The sequence below is a fragment of the Pseudophryne corroboree genome, chromosome 3, assembly GCF_028390025.1.
Source record: "Pseudophryne corroboree isolate aPseCor3 chromosome 3, aPseCor3.hap2, whole genome shotgun sequence".
Classification (NCBI taxonomy): Eukaryota; Metazoa; Chordata; class Amphibia; order Anura; family Myobatrachidae; genus Pseudophryne; species Pseudophryne corroboree.
Window position 1 is genome coordinate 739,845,421 of NC_086446.1, and position 21,555 is coordinate 739,866,975.

Below are 21,555 nucleotides of genomic sequence, written 5' to 3' on the forward strand. Positions count from 1 at the left end.
ACCGCATATGTGTGGGCAGCCGGATAGGAGTCGTTGTGCAGCTAAAGCGCTAAGTGTGACCCCAGCCTAACGTACACATTCTACATATCCACAGGTGGCCTGGAAAATATGAACTGTTGGTAGCTCTCGACGACCAGTTTGACCACCCCCGATTTACAGGAAGTAACTGTATACCACTCACCTAAAGCTTTCCGTGAATGCCGTAACTGCTCCGAATCCTAGGCTACACCAGCGACGGGTATATAAGTAAACAGACCCGTGCAAATACAATATGTATGTTATAGTACTACACAGTGTTGAACTTCAGCTATGTAAAATAGTATACGCGTAAAATACGTAAAGCGCCGGCAGCACTGCAACCAAACGAGAAGTGTACGGCGTGTCTGCCATTATACTATGCAGGAACTTTGCAAGCCTCTGAGCCAATGGCAAAGCAACATGTGTATTTTGGGTGTCCTGTTGTAAATGTTTGAACTTACAACCGTAGTGCTACTTGCTTTGAAAAAATGCATTTCTGTTAAAAAGGTACATAAAATGCATCAATCAGCAGAATTGTTTAAAAATGAACCAAACAGCAGCGGCCTCCTCTGTCCATATGTGGATGGGATCAGTGGTCTAGAAACACGGAAAGTAGCAGTATAAGGTGTGGGAACATGTGTATGTTCCATGCGGGATAATGGTAGGGACAGCCAGAGATTGCTGGGACCAGGAAAATACTTTTTGTGGCAAGAGGCCTACTTTATATTAGAATACAATAGTTTACATAAAGGACCCACATTTATTTATATACTTTTCAGCAAAGACATTTTCAGCAAAAAAATAATTATCCCTGTTTTTATAATTAGAAGGTGAGGACTATACAGTATATTAAATTATTACCTTATTAGCAGTCGGTGAAATCTCAGTGTCCTTTGATGCATAGATTAATTACTGAAATAATCACACTGATTGATACATTGGCTCTACTCATTACAGTCCTCCTGATCTCAGGTACCACGTATCTTGGGCGCAAATTCAGAGCTGGACGCAAAGGCGGTTTTTATACAGCTGTGCGATTACCGGCCAACTGCGCATGTGTCTAACTTGCACTACGTATGTGCCGCCATGTTCTTGCGACACATTTGCAGCTGCGGCGGGATTGGCACACGTCTCTGTATCAAGCCACTTTGTCCACAAATTTCAATTCACCACCCATGAGCAGGGGAAAATCCCTATTTTAAGTTACAAATGTCGGGATTTGGTTCTGGACCCCTGGGACACCTCCTGAATGACTAATTAGACACTTAGAAGTTTTTTATTATTTTTAATTGCCCAATAATGACATCAGTTTTTGGGTGAAAAAGTGCAAGGTTATTAAAATTGCAGAGTTAGGCTGCGGGGAGGGTCCGGTCATGGTTAGGCTGCATGCCGGAGGGGGCAGGTTAGGTTTATAGGTCCTACACACTGGCCGATATTACTGAAAGATATGAACGATCTCGTTCATTAATGAACGAGATATTGTTCGTATCTTTCAGTGTGGAGGTACCATCTATGAACGATGTGCGGCCCCGCGCTCATTCATCGTTGGTGTCCGGTCGCTTGTGCATGCAGGCCAATATGGACAATGGAGCCGGGTGACGGGGGGAGTGAAGAAACTTCACTCCCCCCGTCACTGCCCCCTCGGACCGTATCCGCCGTCGGACAGCTTGGCGGTGGATTGCATAGTGTGTAGGGCCCTTTAGGCATCAGGGTGGGGGGCGGTTAGGCTGTGGAAGGAGAGGGTTAGGCTGTGGAAGGAGAGGGTTAGGCTGCAGGAGGGGAGGGTTAGGCTGCAGGAGGAGGAGGATAACTGTGGGAAGGGTGGGTTAGGGGTGGGGTGACAATACTTACAACAATCAGTCAGGATTCCACTGTTGATCTCCTGACTGCCGGAATCCTGACTACCAGAATTTTGTAACAAACCCTTACATAACGGTGTTACTGGGAAAAACAGATATTTATCATATTCTGCAAACATTTATAGACTTACTGAGGGAGTAAGTGACTTTTTTATGGTATTTCTCAGCAATAGGTTGGTAAAACAGTCCACAAACATCCACCGGTAATGCAAAACATTTTTATTTGGTTCAAGATTTTTAACTGATTTCTGTTTTGTTTTTTTAAACACAATTAACCGGAATATAGAAACAACCACAGGTGGAACAGGACTTTTGATTTAAACACTGCATTTTTTATTCCAGCCTTCTATCATGAAATGGCTCAAACCCAATGCACATCGAACATATATATTGTAATACGGACACTATCACCTTCCGGTATGTATAACATACAAGCTGACCTCCACCCTAATGATACATTGTACTGCATGCAGATATATAATAATTGCCATGCAGCGCCAAAATAAAAGACATCTGTTAATACATAAAAAGTAGAATTTCATTTAAACTAGGTGCTTCTACAAAGTAACCATCTGCCGCGTCTTCCTAAAGCTAAAATACATGACGCACAGATTACTTGTACTTTATGAAGAAATGTTCAGAGTATAACGCTAGTTTAAATCACAAAGAACTCGATATCTAATTTTTAAAGCTAAAATACCAGTTGATCCTATCTTAATCAGACAGATAACAAGGCTTGCTCAGACAAGTGGATTAGATAGTTCTAACAGAGAAAAGAAAAGTATTCAACCCCAGACAGGTTCCGGCTACAGGCCGCGAAAACGGAAAACACGAATTTACAGCGAATGGCAAAACGCACCTATTCAATTGTCTGCGAAAATGGTTTTACAGTAATTTTACTGCAAATTGCAATTCACAGGGTATGAGCAGGTGATAAACTTGGGGAAAATCCCTATTTTAAGTTAAAAATGTCAGGATTTGGTTCAGAACCCCTGGGACAGCCCCTGAATGACTAATTAGGCACTTAGACGTTTTTAATTATTTTTAATTGGGCAATAATGACATGTCAGTTTTAGGGTGAAAAGGTGCAAAATGATGGATATTGGGGTACAAGGTATGGGACAGGTATATTTGGGTGTTTTATGAGTGGCACAAGTGTTTTTAGACTTGCAGGTGGGAGTAATCTGTTTCCACTTCTTTTTTTTTTTAAAGTCCCCTAAAATTACCCAAATATATACTTATACCCATATTTTTATGTACCGTAAATTTAACAAGAGCACTTATTTCGCTGGAAAAAAATATAGCTTTCTATAAAAAAAATTTTAATAAAAAAAATAAAAAAAGAATGCATATAACAGCCATTTGACCCAAATAAGTACCAGAAATACTTTTATTATAACCTACAAGAAACTTCTATATTGTTATCCGATGCTAGTTTAGCTTTTTTGGGGAGTACTGACAGATTTACCCATTTTTCACTTTTGTCTCAATTTTGTGCAGTAATCCCATTTTTGCGACTTTATAATTGAATACACAAATCGCAGGAGCGCGTATACTGTATTTTTGCGGCAAAAAAGACGCAAATGTGTTGAAAACGGCAATCACTGTAAATTTCGCCACTAACTGAATTTGCCCCATAGCCTTACTCACACCTTTGTTACACCCAGAACACAACTTGTCTGACCACACCAAGGGCTACAGTATATTTACTAAATGGTGGCTTTGACTGCTAGGTTTGAAGTGGCAATAATAAAAGAACGCAAAACAAGCATAATTTTGTATTGTTTTTTTATATATAATTTCCCTATTAAATTCAGCAGTCTAAGTCGAGAACAACTTTGTTATCAGAGGCCAAAACTTTGGTGCTGAATGAACCCTTTGTATTTAATAAAATAAGGCTCTCTGTGCAGAAAATGTACATGTTTAAAAGGACTTAAAGCCAGTACTCACGGCCCGATTTGGGAGAGATGTGTGCTGAGCGAACCGCTCAGCACACATCTCTCCCGGCGCTCAGCACAGCGCGATCTGTGCTGAGCGTGCGGGGGGAGACGGGGGGGCCGCTCATTTCACCCAGCGGGTGAAGTGAGCGACCCGCTAGATTGGCCTGCATGCAGGCCAATCTAGCAGCAGCGATAGCGATGTGCGGGGCCGCGCATCGCTATCGCTGAGGGGGCTACACACGGAGCGATGTTGCTGAAAATCTAAGCAATCTAGTCAGATTGCTTAGATTATCGCTCCGTGTGTACCCCCCTTTACACATAGCTTTCATTTATTCCTTAATGCGTACCCGTCTGCAACTTTTACTAAATAAAAAAAAATCTGCCTGGACGATATGAAGTCATGAAGATCAAGCAATGCATTTAGTGAACAAATTGCAGGAAAAGGACGAGCAAACTAATTAGTTAAAGTGCAAAACTTTAACTAAAAGCCGTTAAAAAAAAAAATAATGACAGTGAAATTATACATCTGACGTATGCTGTATCTTCCCTTTGATTACAGATGTGTTACGTGTGGAACCCAATAATTCTTTACTACCAAGCCATTATCCGATTTATTTGTGGCTATATATTACTTATACTTGGGCTCGCCTACCCGACACTGTAAGGAATAAGCTGCTGTATTATAGATGATTGGAGAAATCGCTTCTCTATAAGCGATGACTGCAGTGAAGTATAGATGAATTGCGATACCAAGACACTCATTATCAAGGCGTTTAAGGACAGGAATGGCAGACATGTCCTCTACAGCACAATGCTCTAATTCCCTTCCCAGCGTTACAGTGTTTGTGCACAGGTACAGTCCAGCCGCTGATAAACAGACGCAGAACATTGCGGGTGTGTGGGTGAGTGAGCTCGTCTCTCAGACACTGCTTTGCCTAGTTTGTACAAGTAAAACAAAGAGCCCATATGCGGTCATGCAGTAGCTTCCGTAACAAATGTTTGTCCTCTATCTACCTATCCACCAGCTGGCACAGTATTGCAGGTAGCGTTCTCTTCTGTGTTGATGCAACACCTCATTCTCTTCTCCCAGGAGATCGGCACGGTTTGCCTTACAGGAAATTCTTTGCCATAGCATTCAGTGTCCTGACTTTTGCCACATCAGCAACCTTGATAGAATACTCGGAGGTAGTAAGTGCAGCTCCCATAGACACAGAGTTGTTTCTGGCAGAGAAAACACATGTTGCAGACACTCATATAGTCAGATTCTTGCAAATGAAAATGTGGAAAGACACGGTGGTTCATGCAAAAAATCAATCGGGAAAAATTCATAACTGTCAATAAAGTTCACAATCGTGGTCAATTGGACAACAACTAGACTAGCAGAAAATACATGGAAAGGCCCAAATGTAATAGGTTCCGTGTTGCCTGTCCCGGTACGGTTCTGGCACAATGGGAGCTAGATTTAAAGTGGCAATTCATTTTAAAGGTATAAAACAAACTGGTTCTGCTTTAAAACTAATTGCCGCTTTAAATCCAGCAGATGTAGGGTGTACAACAATACGCAAAGCACCGTGGACCTATGCAAAGCTGAATGCCAGGGACGTAACTAGGGGTGTGCAAGCAATGCCATCACCCATGGCTCTTGGGATGGCCCAGTCTCTGTCCCACAGCATCTGCATTTGGTTTGCAGGTTGTCTGGAACGGCACTCTGCAGCCAGTAGCGCTGCTACAGAGTTGCCCAGATGCTCCGGAATCAAGCATAAGCTAGTAACGAGTAACATAGTAACATAGTTTCTGAGGTTGAAAAAAAGATAATTTGTCCACAGAATTCAACCTGTTAGTGGTCTCCTACACTGAAATATTTACAAGATTAATTTTAACTGTGGTGAATGTTTAGCCGTAAACTAAAATATTCTGTTTTTTATTACTATAGTACATGATTTACCCACCGTAACTCTGTATATCCTTATCCATTAGGAATTTATCAAGCTCATTCTTAAAAGTAATGACAGAGTCCGCCATCACTACTCTCTCAGGCAGGGAATTCCAAACATGTATAGTCCTTACTGTGAAGAAACCTTTCCGTCTCTGTGTGCGAAATCTCCTCTCCTCCAACCTAAGCGGGTGTCCACGTGTCCTTTTTGATGATCTTACCAAAAAATAAACCCCCCGTCTGCTCTGTGTATTGACCCCTTATATATTTGTAAATGTAAATCATGTCCCCTCTTAATCTCCTTTTTTCCAGTGTAAACATGCCTAGGAAGCCATTCCTCATATTCTAGAGTTTCCATTACGTTAATCAATTTGGTCACAGTATTCGAGATGTGGCCTCAGTAGTGATTTATATAATGAGAGTATAACACTCTCATCCTTTGCATCAATTCCCCGCTTAATGCATGCCAATACCTTGTTTGCCTTTTTTTGCTGCATTCTTACTTTGGGTACTACTGTTAAGTTTGTTATTTATGTGAACACCTAAATCTTTTTCCAGTACAGAATCCCCTAGTTTCTCCCTATTTAGTATGTAGGTAGTGTTCTTGTTCTTGCTACCGAAGTTCATAACCTTACATTTGTCTATATTGAACCTCATTCTCCATTTTGAAGCCCATGCTTCCAGTTTAAATAAGTAATTCTGAAGAGACTCGGCATCCCACCCCGAATTTATAACCTTACACAATTTGGTATCGCCTGCAAAAATGGACACTGTGCTCTCTAGACCTGCTACTAGATCATTTATGAAAATGTTGAACAATAGTGGTCCAAGTACAAACCCCTGTGGCACACCACTGAGGACCTCAGTCCATTTTGAAAAAGTTCCATTTACCACCACTCACTGCTCCCTTTTATACAACCAATTTCTAACCCAAGTGCATAATGTGCTCCCTAGCCCAAGTTCTCTTAATTTGTAGATTAGTCTCATGTGGTGGACTGTATCGAAAGCTTTAGCAAAGTCTAAAAAGATTACATCCACCTCTTTACCCTGATCTAGGTTTGCATTAACTGTTTCATAAAAGCCTATTAAGTTAGTTTGACATGATCTATCCTTCACAAATCCACGTTGGTTCCTATTAATAACCATACTGGTTTCACGGAACTCCCATATTCTATCCCTTAAAATACCTTCCAGTACTTTCTCCACTATAGATGTAAGATTTACTGGTCTTTAATTACCCGGTTCAGATTTACTTCCCTTTTTAAATACTGGCACTACTTCCGCTATATGCCAATCTTTGGGAACCATGCCTGATGTAAGTGAGTCAATGAAAATCAAATATAGGGGTCTTGCTAAGTCAGAGTGTGGGTCCATGAGAACCCTTGGGTGAATTCCGTCGGGACCAGGTGACTTATTAATCTTAACTTTTTTCAATCGGTCACAGATTACTTCCTCACTTAAATAAGCACTTAGCAATGGGACATTCTCATTGCTGAGGATATACGTCAATCCCGCCATCTGGTGAATACGGATGAGAAAAACCTCATTTAATTATTCCGCTATGTCAATGTCGTCTTTGATTAGGACACCCAACTTGCCCTTTAAAGAGCCTATACTCTCTTTAATCTTTTGCTGTTGATGTATTTAAAAAACTTTTTGGGGTTTGATTTACTTTCCTTTGCTATAATCTTTTCAGTTTCTATTTTAGATGCTCTGATTACTTTTTTGCATATTTTGTTACAATCCTTATAGTATTGGAATGACTCCGCCTTCCCATCTGATTTATACTCTTTGAATGCTCCTCTTTTTGGCCATTAGTTCCTTAATCTTTTTGTTAAGCCACATTGGTTTGGAATAATTACTCCTTCCTTTGCTGCCCATGGGAATGAATTTACGAGTATAACTAGCGAGTAATGTTTTTAATAAATCCCATTTCTCTGTGGTCTTCTTGCCTTGAAACAAAATATCCTAGTCAATGTCCCTTAAAGCTTCCCTCATCATGGCAGAGTTGGCTATGCTAAAGTTTAGAGTCTTAGTTGAGCCTATATAGGCTGTTTGTAGAAACTAATATTGTATGTGATCATATTGTGGTCGCTGTTTCCCATGGGCCCCCCTACTGTAATATTCAATATCAATTCCCCATTGTTTGTTAGTACCAGGTCTAAGATTGCATTGTACCTAGTTGGTTCATCGATTAATTGAAGTAAGTAGGGATCATTTAGTGTGTTTAAAAACCTATTACCCCTAGCAGTGTCCAATTAATCTCTGGACAGTTAAAATCACCCAATACTATTACGTCTCCTAATCCTGCCGCTTTTTCGATTTGCTTCAGTAACAATTCCTCATCAGACACATTAATATCAGGTGGTTTGTAGCATAGCCCTATTAGTAGCTTTTTAGTTCCCTTTCCCCCGCATGCAGTTTCTACCCATAAAGTCTCCACAGTATTTACAGTGCCATCGTGAAGATCATCCTTTATGGCAGGTTTTAAAAGAAGCTTAACATAAAGACATACCCCTCCACCCGTTTATTTATTCTGTCTCTCCTGTACAGCGTATAACCCTCCAGATTAACTGTCCAATCATGAGTTTCATCCCACCAAGTTTCAGTAATACCTATAATATCATACGGTTTGTTTGCTAGTTCCCTCTTATTCCCTGTAAGGCTTCTAGCGTTTACATACACACAATGAAGATAAGTATTCCCTCTTGTGCTAGGAACATCATTTTCCGTATTTATATTTATTTACTTATTGGTGATCCGTAATCATCGTTAAATCGTGTTTTGGTAATACCCTTTCTGGCTGCTCTTTCCCTGTCCCCTCCCCTTCCTCCCCCCACTGTGAGGGTGCTGTAGAGTCATACACATTTCAGTTGCATCTCCGCTAGCGACTGATGTGGTGTAACTGGGTTGTAAAAAAGGCTTGCCCAGATCAGTCATAATAAAGGTGCATACACACGGAGAGATTATAACTAAGTGAGATTTTGACTGAGCGTTTTCCCTTGAACTGGCAGTAGAAGATTTTGACTAAGGGCTGTGACACACTGGCCGGTTTCTCCCGGATGGCAAAAAGCCGGACAAACTTTGTCCGGCTTTTTGCCATCCGGGAGAAACCGGCAGAGTCTGTCACACAGGACGGCTTTGAGCCGTATGTGATGCTGTGCGCATGCGCAGCATTAGACACGGCTTGGGGAAAAAACCGTTGTGTGTGAAAGCTCCCCTTCACACACACGGTTTACTGGCTGCAAAGACGGCCAGGCGCCCGCCCGGCAGCCGGACCTTTCAGTGGTGAGACCCGGCTGCAACCCGGCAGCCGGGCCGGGGCCGTGCAGTGTGTAAGGACACTAGTCCTCACACTGTTCATTACAATGCCGGCACGGGAAAAAGCCGGGTAGTATGTTTTAGCCCTAACTTTTCCAGCGATTTTGTCTTACTATGCAAGTGATTTTGTCTATGGGCGATTTCGGCTAACTCATTTAAGCAAGGGGATGCTTTTTCTTTTCCTGCGACCTAGCCAAAATTGACTTGCCTGCACAGTCTATTTTTAGCAGCGATAGCGACCTGGCGGGGACGCACATCGCTATCGCTGGCTGTGTACACACAGAGCGATATGCACTAACTTTCTGAGTGATTTTGACTATATAGTCAAAATCGCTCAGCTACTGTATATTGCTCCGTGTGTATGGACCTTAAACCTCAATTATTTGTTACATTGAAGCTATATACATAAAACGGTTAGACATCAAGAATACTTAAAGCATAACAAATAACCATGGAAATACAAACACACAAAAATAAAAACAAACAAAAGAGCTAAATTTAAAAACATAATCCGCAGCTTTAACTGTTAATAGTAATTTTGGTCAACCAAGACTGCGGGTATTTTATCAGAACAAGCGTTTATCCATTAGGACAAGCAGCGGCGGCTGCGTATCGTGGATCTATGACACTGTGCTCCGTACCTATATTTCATCAATGACTCCTTGGTAGAGCGAGCAGAACAGTGGAACTCCTGAACTCCCGCACCCTCCAGGATCCTGTGCAGGTTCCGCTCTGTAATACCACCACCTACACGGTCACGACATGGAAAACAGTGACAGAGTTTAGGAATTAAATTATATTTTTGGGTTATTATGTACTATTTTTCTAGTAACAGACACATACAAAAAACACAATTATTAACATTTCAAAGCAGTTACATTACTAAAACAGGGGTCAGTTAGATGAGACTACCGCGAGCCTCCCTAATGTGTCACTATAAGATCCAGGGCCAAATGAAGTAGCACTCGATTTGCATGAGTCGGTGTGATTCCAGTGTGGTAATAACTAGATTTAAAGTGGCAATGAATTGACATGCAAAACCAAACTGGTTTCCATTTTAAACTAATTGCTGCTTTAAATCTAGTGACTATTTCGTCAGAATTGCATCGGCACCCGCAAATCGTGTGCTATTACAGTGTCACCTGCGTCCAATTTCAGCAGTTCTAAAGCTGGGTACACACTAGACAATATGTCGTCTGATCCGGCGGATCGGAACAACATAGCGTGTACATCGTCTAGTGTGTACCCGCTATGTCACTGACGATGCGCACCCCTACATGCAGGGCCAATGGAAAAACATTGCAAGAAGGGCCGTGCTGCCGAATGCAGCTCCCGCCATCGCTCCCCGCAGAGGGAAAGTGTATATGCACTTGTCGATGACGCCACCCCTCTGCCGGGTTTCGTCGCCTGCGATGACATTGGGTGCACACATTGGTGCTCATTCAGAGTTGTTCGCTCGCTGCCGTTTTTAGCAGAATTGCGATCAGGCTAAAAACCGACAATTCTGCGTATGGGCCGCAGGGCGCACGCGCTAAGTAATTTCACACAAAACTATGCAATTTTACACACGGCCGAGCGACGCTTTTCAGTCGCTCTGCTGATCGGTGAGTGATTGACAGGAAGTGGGTGTTTCTGGGTGGTAACTGAGCGTTTTCCGGGAGTGTGCTAAAAAACGCAGGCGTGTCAGACGAAACTGACTGCAGTGATCGCAATCTAGGAGTAGGTCTGGAGCTACTCAGAAATGGCATGACATTTTTTAGTAGCAAGTCTGCTAATCTTTCGTTTGCACTTCTGCTAAGCTAAGATACACTCCCAGAGGGCGGCGGCCTAGCGTGTGCAATGCTGCTAAAAGCAGCTAGCGAGCGATCAACTCGGAATGAGGGCCATTGTGTAGTATGTATTCAGCTTAACAGCACAAGATCTGGGTCTCCACTGTGTTTGTGGGGATCTCCTTGTGATGGGGCAGATGTATTAAGCCTGGAGAAGTGATAAACTAGTGATAAGTGGAAGGTGAGAACGCACCAGCCAATCAGCTCCTAACTGTCGATTTACATATTGGAGCTGATTGGCTGATGCGTTATCAACTTGCACTTATCACTGCTTTATCACTTCTCCAGGCTTAATACATCTGCCCCATTGTTGTATCTTCACTGGAATACCTTGTGTTTTGGAAAGTTTTGGACCAGGAGACAAATCATCTCCTATATCTCCAAGATCTGTGACTCTGTGCCTCACTTCCTAACACTGGGTGGAGTCACAATGCTGGGCGGAGTCAGGGCGGGATGTACTAACTTCTCCCACTGCGGTATCTGGCTTAACTCGTCCTGTGTGTTCTCCTCGGTAATAGGATCGCCGCCCGCTGCCCGTAGTTTTCTCCTCACTGCGCTTCCGCCTCATCGCTGATGCGGCCAGTCAGTCCTGAACTCTCCGTAGCGGTTGATCAGCGCTGCTCTCCCCGTCAGTCGCACATGCGCACTTGTCTCTGCTGTGTGTCATAACCAGTGTGCGCATGCGTGACTGACAGGGGGAGCGCAGCGCTGATCAACCGCTACTGAGAGTTCAGGACTGAGTGGCTGCGGCGGTGATGAGGCGGAAGCGCAGTGAGGAGAAAACTACGGGCAGCGGGCGGCGATCCTATTACCGAGGAGAACACACAGGATGCAATAAGCCAGATACCGCAGCGGGAGAGGTTAGTACATCCCGGCCTCGGATTTACGGAGTCACAGGTCTGCCCAAATATATAGGAGAGGTGGCTGGATGCAGGCCATGATCCTTTTACTTTCTGGTGAGTTGTTGGTGCACCTAAGACACAGAGTTCGCGCTCCACGCCTGACCACACGCTGCTGTCTATTTCCTTTCTGAACCAAACACCCGCCCCTCCTGCTCCCGCCCCTCCCCCACCCGTGGCACCCCCGCACCCGCCACTCTCCCACCCGCAGCGCTACCGGACATCCATCTGCGGCACCCCCCCACCCGCGGCCCCTCCCCCACCTGCAGCGCCACTAGACCTCCATCCGCGGCACCCCCCCACCTGTGGCGCCTCCAGACCCCCTACCCAAACTGCGGCACCCCCGCACCCACGGACCCCATCCCCCACCCTCGTCAACCCCGCTCCTCCCCACCCGCTGCGCCTACCGACCCCCTGCCCCACTCGCGGCACCCCCCCCCTTCCCCAACCGCAGCGCCTCCATAACCCTTTCACCATCCACAACAGTCCCGCACCAGCCCTTCCACCACCCGCGGCACCCCCACCCCTCCACAACCCGCAGCGCCTCCGAAATCCATCCCACATCCATAGCCCCCACTTCTCAGCCCCTCCCCCACCCGCAACACCTCCCGACCACCTCCCCCATCCGCAGCATCCCTTATGCACACACCACCCGCCCCTCCCCCACCCACAGCACCTCCTGCCCCCCTCCCCCATACGCGGCCCACCCGCAGCCACGCCTCTCCCACCTGCACCACCTCTGCAACCCCTCCCCCACCCCCTGCACCCAAGCCCCTCCCCCACCGACAGGACCTCCAGACGCCCTCCTTCATCCGGGGCCCCCCGCACCCGCCCCTCCCCCACCAGCAGCATCTACATACCCCCTCCCCCATTCCCAAGAGCGTGCAAGGGTTAAAGGGGCATAGCCCCTTGCGACGGTGTGAAGAGCGCCCGTAGGGCACGATGAATCACCTAGTTTAGTTATATTTGTGTCCACTACATAACTGCCACTATCAGGCTACAACTCTAACTAAAGTGCATAAAACTCATCTCTGACCTCATCTCAATCCACAACCCTACTTGCTCTCTTCATTCTTCATGCGACTGTAAAAATATCTCTGCAGTGATTACCTTCTCCCATTCCTGTATCCAAGACTTCTCCCGCGCTGCTGCCCTTTTCTGGAAGTCGCTCTCCTGCCCTATCAGACAGCCTACCAACCTGTGCTGTTTCCAACATTCCCTGTTCTTTCAAAGCCATTCAGCCTTCCTCTGATTTAGCTTATTCCCTTGTACCATCTGGCTTTACTTTTATATAGCGTAGGTTGTTTTCCAATGTAACGGTTTTCCCTGTACTGCGCTACAGACACCCGATGGAACAGTATAAATAAATGACGTATTTTCTCTTCTAAGATATCTCTGCCGTTTTCACCACTTCCCCAGATCCGGGTCTGAGACCTCAGCGTAACACTGTGTAGAAGCAAGTAGTTATAAAAGAAAACATTTCAAAGAATTCCTGGGCACACTGACAGCGCCCCTACCCCCCAACACAATAGTACATAAGACTATACATACTGTAGATATCAGACATGTTTAAAGAGAAAGCATTTAAGCTGACAGTTTACGGTATATATACACCTACCTGGCATCACTATAATTCTGCCTTTAGCCTACAAGAAAAATACTTTATGTTATTCTGGAAATGCAGATACAGAATTTGCGCTTGGAGGAAGAAGAGACAATACAGAAACTGTTGCAGGTAAATGCAGATGTAATGATGGTAGTCTGTATGAAAGGATTATGTATTACACGAACACCATAAATTATACAGTATGATAAATATTGCAGGTAAATGTAGGTATTGTATGTTCAGTATACAAGGATTTTGTATTACATTAAAACCAGAAACTATAAGAATGTAAACATAGGGTGTAAGTCAGGGTCATAGCATTTATAGTGACCATGCTACCCCTCCTACACGTCCCAGCGGGTGTAGACAGAACAACCTGCAGCCAATCAGATCACTGCAAGATCCATAGCAGCATAAGATATGTCAGGAGAGGCATGATCTCATTTGGTGGGAGTGACCTGGCCTCATTTATGTTAGGTGAGGACAGGTCTGCAGGTGACAGGAGAAGCAACATTATGTGAGGAGAGGAACGGAGGCAGCAGGAAGCCACAGACTGGGAGTTATATAGTGAAAGGAGCAGAGTCACCAGCAGCACAGAGTGTATCAGGAGATGAGTGATGTATTCAGGGCCAGATTAACAATGGGGCAGATGGAGCTGCAGCTCCAGGCCCCCCAATGAAAATAGGCCCACAGGAGCCAATGCAGTGCAGCATTGTTGACAGGAAAAAAAAAAAAAAAATCCTATCACCACCAGCAGCTCACCTCACAGGTGCCCAAGTTAGCACCATCTGCCCACTGTGCATAACACCCCATGGCCTTGGCTTGTCTGATATTCTGCTGCGGTGCTCCCCAGACCCGCCGGAACTCCGCCCCGGTCCCAAAAAAGCTCCACCCCCAGACCAATCAGAAGCTCTGTCCTCATACTAGTTAAAGCTCTGCTCCCGGACCTTTCTAAGCCACGCCCCCACACCAGTCGGGAGCTTGTCCTCATCGCAATTGAAGCTCTGCCCTGTATCTGCTGAAGCTCCGCCCCCAGACCAATCCAGCGCTTTAGCCTCATGCCACAACAAAAGCTCCACTCTCTGGCCTGTCTGAAGGACCTGCCCTGGGGAAGTGAGCTGCTATTTGTGAGGAGAGCTGGGTTACGGATTGCACAGTGCGACACTTGAGTAGACGCAGAGCACACCAGGCCCGGAGGTCGCCCTCTTCCCATATTTCAGTAAGTAGTCTGTGTCAATAGGTGTATTTGTCTGTGTTGTGTGTGTCAGTAAGTAATGTCTGTCAGTAAGTGCTCTGTGTCAGTAAGTTTGTCTGTGTGTCAGCAAGTAATGTCTGTCAGTAAGTGGTCTGTGTCAGTAGGTGTATTTGTCTGTGTCAGTAAGTAATGTCTGTCAGTAAGTGCTCTGTGTCAGTAAGTTTGTCTGTGTGTGTCAGCAAGTAATGTCTGTCAGTAAGTGGTCTGTGTCAGTAGGTGTATTTGTCGGTGTGCGTGTCAGTAAGTAATGTCTGTTAGTAAGTTTATTTATCTGTGTGAGAGTTTGTGTGTATCAGTAAGTAATGTCTGTCAGTAAGTGGTCTGTATCAGTAAGTTTCTGTTTTGTGTGTGTCAGTAAATAGGGTCTGTCAGTAATTGGTGTCTCAGTAAGTGGTGTCTGTGTGTGTGTCAGTAAGGCCCTTACTGACAGACACACCACTTCCTTTCTGTTATGGGTGTCTGTCAGTAAGTGTGTCTGTGTCAATAAGTGCGTGTGTGTGTGTGTGTGTGTCATAGTTTTGTCAGTAAGGAGTGGCTGTCAGTGAGGGGTATTTGTCAGTGTGTGTGTGTGTGTGTGTGTGTGTGTGTGTGTGTGTGTGTGTGTGTGTGTGTGTGTGTGTGTGTGTTAGCGTGTCAGAAAGATGTGTCAGTAAGTGGGTCAATGTCAGTGTGTATCATTTAGTGGAATCTGTGTTAGTAAGGATCTAAGAAGGAACACACGATGAGGGTTCCGCACTGGAATGCCCTATGGTTTCCTGTGACCTGCAATTCATGCGGCACAGGAAATATACCAAGGGGAAAAAATCCCAAGTAAAGCAAACTACCATATCATTTTAATAGGGTTATCGTGGTGTCCCAGCTATCAGAGGGGTCGGCGGTGAACCCCAGAGTCAGATGTAATAGTCAGAAACACAATAGAGAAAGAAAAGAAGACTCTTTGTTGGGGGCACTTAGATCAAATTCAATAGTATGTTCGTGTGATCAGAAGTTAAAACGTTACCTTTATTTGGTTTTGGTTAAAAATTATAGTTTAAGCACCTGTTATGCAGATATATATATATTATATATATATAAAAAAGGAAACAAACAAGGAAGACCCTAATTACACATATCAAGTGTTCATCTGGATATTTCCTTAACGTCCACCATAAATCAGTGGATAGAAAAACCGTGTCACAGTCTGATTCCTATTCACATGTAGACAAACAGTGGCAGTTGTTCAATCATTCCTGGAGATAATTATATATCAGGTGCTAGAAAGGGGGAGGGGTCACAGACAAACAGCAGACAGAGGGGAGGGGCTTATCCCCCCCTTGGTATCCCCCCAGCACACTAAAAAATTACCTGTAACCATACCTGAACCTATCTGGTAATAGAATTTCAGAGAATTGGTCGCATGCGTTTGCAAAGACATGTTTATCTGCTGAGCCCCGCCAAGGCCTCTCCGATATAGGCAGTCCTAACACTACATAATAGCAGTGCACCCATAGGGCCATGTGATTTGTCAACAGTAAGGCCTCATGATAAAGTCTCATACTAAAACGCATCCAGACAGAGAGCTAACTTACCTGGGAGTCACCCCCAGGATCTCCCATTAGCACTACAAGGAACAGCATGCTTTCCAAATACTGCTCCCATTCAATGCCTTCTCACACATGCAAACAGTGGCAGTTCCTCAATCATTCCTGGAGATAATTATATATCAGGTGCTAGAAAGGGGGAGGGGTTACAGACAAACAGCAGACAGAGAGGGGGGGGTGGGGGGGTGCTTTTCCCCTGGGGGATACCAGGAGGGAGGATAACACCCCTCCCTCTCTGACTCCTATTCACATGTGACTCAATATTTTAATGGCTCCATGTTGCCATAATATACATTTTACACATTACGGATACCTGCAATGATGTGAACAAACCCGTGGAGGTGAAACGCGTTATCAGGCAGCGACAGGTATCCCCACACCATGCGTTACTGGGCGCGACGGGCCCACCTGGCTCGGCGTTCGGAGCTCCAGCTCTCCTGGGGAAGTACAAACCGCTAATACCCCTTTCAGTATTGGTGAAAGTTTATACTGTATGGATCTTGTATTAATTTTTAGATAACACAGGTTTTCTCTCTACACTCTTTTATTGACTAAACTTCTCTTTACCTTCGGACCCTCTCTCATCATTGGGGTAGTGGTCCCTGCAAGTGTCCATAAGACATCAGTGTCCGTCTCCCCTCTTACACTAACAGTAGAAGGGCTACTTTATATTTCCTCACCCTCAGTCTCTCTGTAAGGAAGGTGAAAATTGCAGGCAAAAGGACTATATCTAAATGCTATTATTCCTAATAAGCACAAGTAATCGCTAAAACACCTATTTTGCTAGACCTCTAACAACTGTTACAGTATCCATAATATGTGTCCGTTGTACACACCTTAACAAAATAATAAGTTACAATGTCTAATCAAAAGGTTCATGCCTGAACCACGGGGATACGGTCGTTAGGTCGACACAACTTAGGTTGACAGTCATTAGGTCGACCAATAAAGGTTGACATGCATTAGGTAGACAGGGACACTAGGTCGACATAGTCATTAGGTCGACAGGTCAAAAGGTCGACATGAGTTTTTCACCTTTTTTTTCCAATTTTTTGACTTTTTCATACTTTACGATCCACGTGGACTACGATTGGAACGGTAACCTGTGCGGTAGTGGATCGCGGCACCTTGCCCGAAGCATGGCGAGCAAAACGACACCAAAAAAAGTCCAAAAACCCATGTCGACCTTTTGACCTGTTGACTTAATGACCATGTCGACCTTCAGTGGTCGACTTAAGTTGAGTTGACCCAACGACCCATACCTGAACGTCGTCCGTATAAAAAGAAATGTTTATTTTATTGATCTACCCATGCAGAGTTTGTTGGAACATATGACTGCATCTAAACTGCTGGTGTAAATGTATACGGTTGTTTTGTCTAGCTACAGTATGGAAGTTTGAATAGCTACAAAAGTATGCCATTAGCATATAATGAAGATATGGTTACTGGGTTACTGTATACTTATTTCTATTATAAGGACGGAAGGACGCTGAAACCTCACACTCCCAAGTGAATAATTATTGATTTGAGACTAATACCCATTTCACACCGCCAATTGGAGACGGGTCCTTCCCGGGTGGGATCCGGCATTGGCAGCTACTGCAGGCTTTCCCGACCCGGCAATATGCGGGGCGGGTTGCCATAGCAGCGGGGGGTGGAGCCGGCGGCGCTGGGAGATGAGCTCATCTCCGCGCCGCCTCTCCCTATCTAGTAGACGGGTCCCGGGTCGCATCGACCCGGGAGCCCGTTTACGCAGCCACTGACCCGGTATTCAACCCGGGTATAACACTGCTTTATTCCCGGGTTGATACCGGGTTATTTGTGCGGTGTGAAAGGGGTATAAGTGTTAAAATATGAATGTATTGTGGGTCACCGTATTTAAAAATGTATATTATGGCAACATGGAGCCATTAATATATTGAGTCACAGGTGAATAGGAATCAGACTGTGACAGGTTTTTTCTATACACTGATTTATGGTGGATGTTAAGGAAATATCCAGATGAACACTTGATAAGTGTAATTAGGGTCTTTCTTGTTTGTTTTCTTTTCTTTTATATATTACTGCATAAAAGGTGCTTGAACTATAATTTTTAACCAAAACCAAATAAAGGTTATGTTTTAACTTCTGATCACACGAACATACTATTGAATTTGATCGGAGTGCCCCCATAGCTGCACTATTAAGTGGTTGAAGGTAGGCACTAGCTATGTCCGTCATGGAGATAGCCACACCCTCTTATGTAGACCACACCCACACCACGTTGGTCACACCCCCACATCACTAGTCACACCGCCGCAGCGCCCGTCACACATCCTGCCAAGGCACACAACAGGCCTTTCCTAAATTTCAGCTCAAGGCCCATGTGGACCTTAATCTGGCACTGGATGTATTAGTGGATGACAGGGATGCTTGTGATAGGGGTAGTGACGTGATGTGAGGAGGGGAATTGAGGCAGTAGGAAGCCACACAGACAGAGCTATATAGTGGAATGAGCAGGGTCCCCAGCAGCACAGAGTATATCAGGATATGAGTGATGTGTTAGTTAGGACAGGGTGAATGTTATCATATGGGGAGGGGAATGAGGGCAGCAGGAAATCACAGACTGTGACCTATACAGCTGAAGCAGGGTCCCCAGCAGCACAGAGTATATCAGGATATGAGTGATGTGTTAGTGAGGACAGGGCTGCATGTTATTATGTGTGGAGGGGAATGAGGGCAGCTGAAAGCTAGACACAGTTATTAGTCAATAGAACGTAATCACCCAACAGCACAGAATAGTGATTTGATCTTCTGTTAAAGTGATATAAAAAGACGTGTTGTTAAACGCTCTTTAAGATATGAAATCCATACAACAATCTTACCTGTTCCACAAGTCTCTTTATTAGAGGTAGACCTTCCAGCGCAGAGCTGTCACAGCCACTGGTCAGAACTCGCTCAATGCCCAGCGAAATCAGGGTCTCCATAGCAAGGAGAGGGTCATAGACCATGTCAAACGCTGCAATGTAACCGTACATAGTCCTATGTTACCAGCTGGCTGTTATCGTATTGCTGTAGCACAGATCACACCTTATAACAATGATCAATCATGTTTCTATGTCATCCCAAGAAACTGACAGTGGGGAACTCGTCCTGGCATCCGGTGTTTCAGTACTGGACACACCCAAGGCTTTACAAATACCCATGGAACCCAAGTAAACTGGCTGCACAAACACCCTCATTTCTCTGAGATAACTGCTCCCACAAAAGAAGGGGACAAGACATAGGTACAGTATGTGGGGGAAGGCAGGGAGTCTCTGGTAAGTGTCCAATGGTTGCTGTAACCAGATGATCATTATTTCCTGCAACAATAAAATTCTATTGACTTATCTACATTTCTCAGAGGGGGTAAAAGATTGCACAGATTACGATCGGGGACGCAAAAACATTACTTACATCGTACCGGACCTGGCTCTGCGAGGTTCCCCCTCTCTTGGCCTGTCCCATCTCCGTAGCGGCAGGGGGGTCATGCTATCCCTCTCCCACTGCGCATGTCCATGTCAGGACAAGCTTTACCAGATTATTATATAGACGCACTATTAATATACGTCTAGGGCCATGCTTACCTCGGTGGAAAGTAACCGGAAGTGGACGGGAGACCGCTAAGGAGGCAAACACAGGAAGGTCAGTGTGCACATATACATACTACATAAATCCCAGGAAAAGGAAGTGTCCCCCCCAGCGCGTTTATATTGTCAGATATAATTCCTACAAAAGGTATTTTGGGGGTCATTCCGACCCGATCGCACGCTGCAGTTGTTCGCAGCGCTGCAATCGGGTCGGAACTGCGCATGCGCCAGCGCCGCAGTACGTCGACGCATGTCAGACGGCCGAAGGCCGTTGTTACATAGCGATCGCCTCTGCCTGAGTGACAGGCAGAGGCGTTCGCTGGGCGGGAGGGGGCGGCACGGCGGCGTCTAGCAGCCGTTTTTGGGGCACGGTCCGGCCAATGCAGGCGTGGCCGGACCGTGTAGGGTGCGGGCCGCAGCGGCTGCGTGACATCACATGCAGACGCTGCGACCCGGGGCAGCGACGAGTAACTCCCGGCCAGCCGCAGGAGCTGCGCTAGCCGGGAGTTACTCTTCAAGTACAAAAGCATTGCCGCTGTGCGATGCTTTTGTACTTGAGCGGGAAGATGATCGTGGCTGTGCTAAATACTCGGAATGACCCCATAGAACGTATACAATAAAGCGATAAGGATTTCAAACCGGCAGAATACAGCAATATATAAACATATATACAAAAATCACATTGCTCATTCTGAAGTGGACTATGGTTAAAATGTATGTGCACGATAAAACAACTTTCATCACAACGTGCCTCATCCAGTTCTGCGCGTTCCTGGTGTGCGGAGGAATGGGCACATGGTGGGTGTGAATGGCATGAGGATGTATAGCGGTCAGCTGGCACAGGTTAGTACTGCCTGCCCATATAAAACTTGTTAGCTACATCTACAGCAAATAAATGGATTTTGAAACGTAGCGCACGGTTCTTTATCTTTCTTTACCAAGCAGATCCATGCACAGTTCTGTATCGATTCTCCCATCTTCTGTCAGGACTCCGAACACCAGTCCATCAGCACCGTGTATCTTAGCTAGACGGATGTCAGCCTTCATGACTTCCACCTCCCGGTCGGAGTACAGAAAGTCTCCCCCTCGCGGCCGAATCATCACAAAGACTGGAATTTGGACATACTGCTTAACTATCTGCAAAAGACCTAGAAAATAAACAAGTGGTTTTTGCTGTGTTATAATAACTAGTATTAGGGGTCAGAGAAAGAGCTGGTAATGTCACTGATAGTACTTTTCCATATTAAAGGGGGGTCATTCCGAGTTGTTCGCTCGCTGGCAGTTTTTAGTAGCCATACAAACGCTAAGCCGCCGCCCTCTGGGAGTGTATTTTAGCTTAACAGAAGTGCGAACGAAAGGATCGCAGAGCGGCCACAAAAAAAAATTGTGCAGTTTCAGAGTAGCTACAGACCTACTCCTAGCTTGCGATCACTTCAGACTGTTCATTTCCTGATTTGACGTCACAAATACGCCCTGCGTTCGGCCAGCCACTCCTGCGTTTTTTCTGGCACGCCTGCGTTTTTCCCCGAACACTCCCTGAAAACGGTGAGTTGACACCCAGAAACGCCCACTTCATGTCAATCACTCTGCGACCAGCAGTGCGACTGAAAAGCTTCGCTAGACCTTGTGTAAAAAAACATCGGCCGTTGTGAAAGTACATCGCGCGTGCGCACTGCGCTGCATGCGCAGAAGTGCTGTTTTTTTGCA

General features: G+C 45.2%; 1 protein-coding gene across 5 annotated transcripts in view; it reads right to left on the reverse strand.

The window, feature by feature from the left end:
* Positions 1 to 2,081: 2,081 nt before the first annotated feature.
* Positions 2,082 to 21,555, reverse strand: part of CUTC (cutC copper transporter) — a 60,287-nt gene continuing 40,813 nt past the window's right edge. For all 5 annotated transcript variants that reach the window (XM_063962260.1, XM_063962263.1, XM_063962265.1 and 2 more), the window contains exons 4-9: positions 20,787 to 20,996; positions 19,846 to 19,881; positions 19,105 to 19,238; positions 13,418 to 13,445; positions 9,713 to 9,818; positions 2,082 to 5,038 (exon numbers count right to left, since the gene is read on the reverse strand). In XM_063962260.1, coding sequence (XP_063818330.1) covers positions 4,927 to 5,038; positions 9,713 to 9,818; positions 13,418 to 13,445; positions 19,105 to 19,238; positions 19,846 to 19,881; positions 20,787 to 20,996 — 626 coding nt within the window. In that variant the 3' untranslated portion in view covers positions 2,082 to 4,926. The remainder of the gene's footprint in view (positions 5,039 to 9,712; positions 9,819 to 13,417; positions 13,446 to 19,104; positions 19,239 to 19,845; positions 19,882 to 20,786; positions 20,997 to 21,555) is intronic.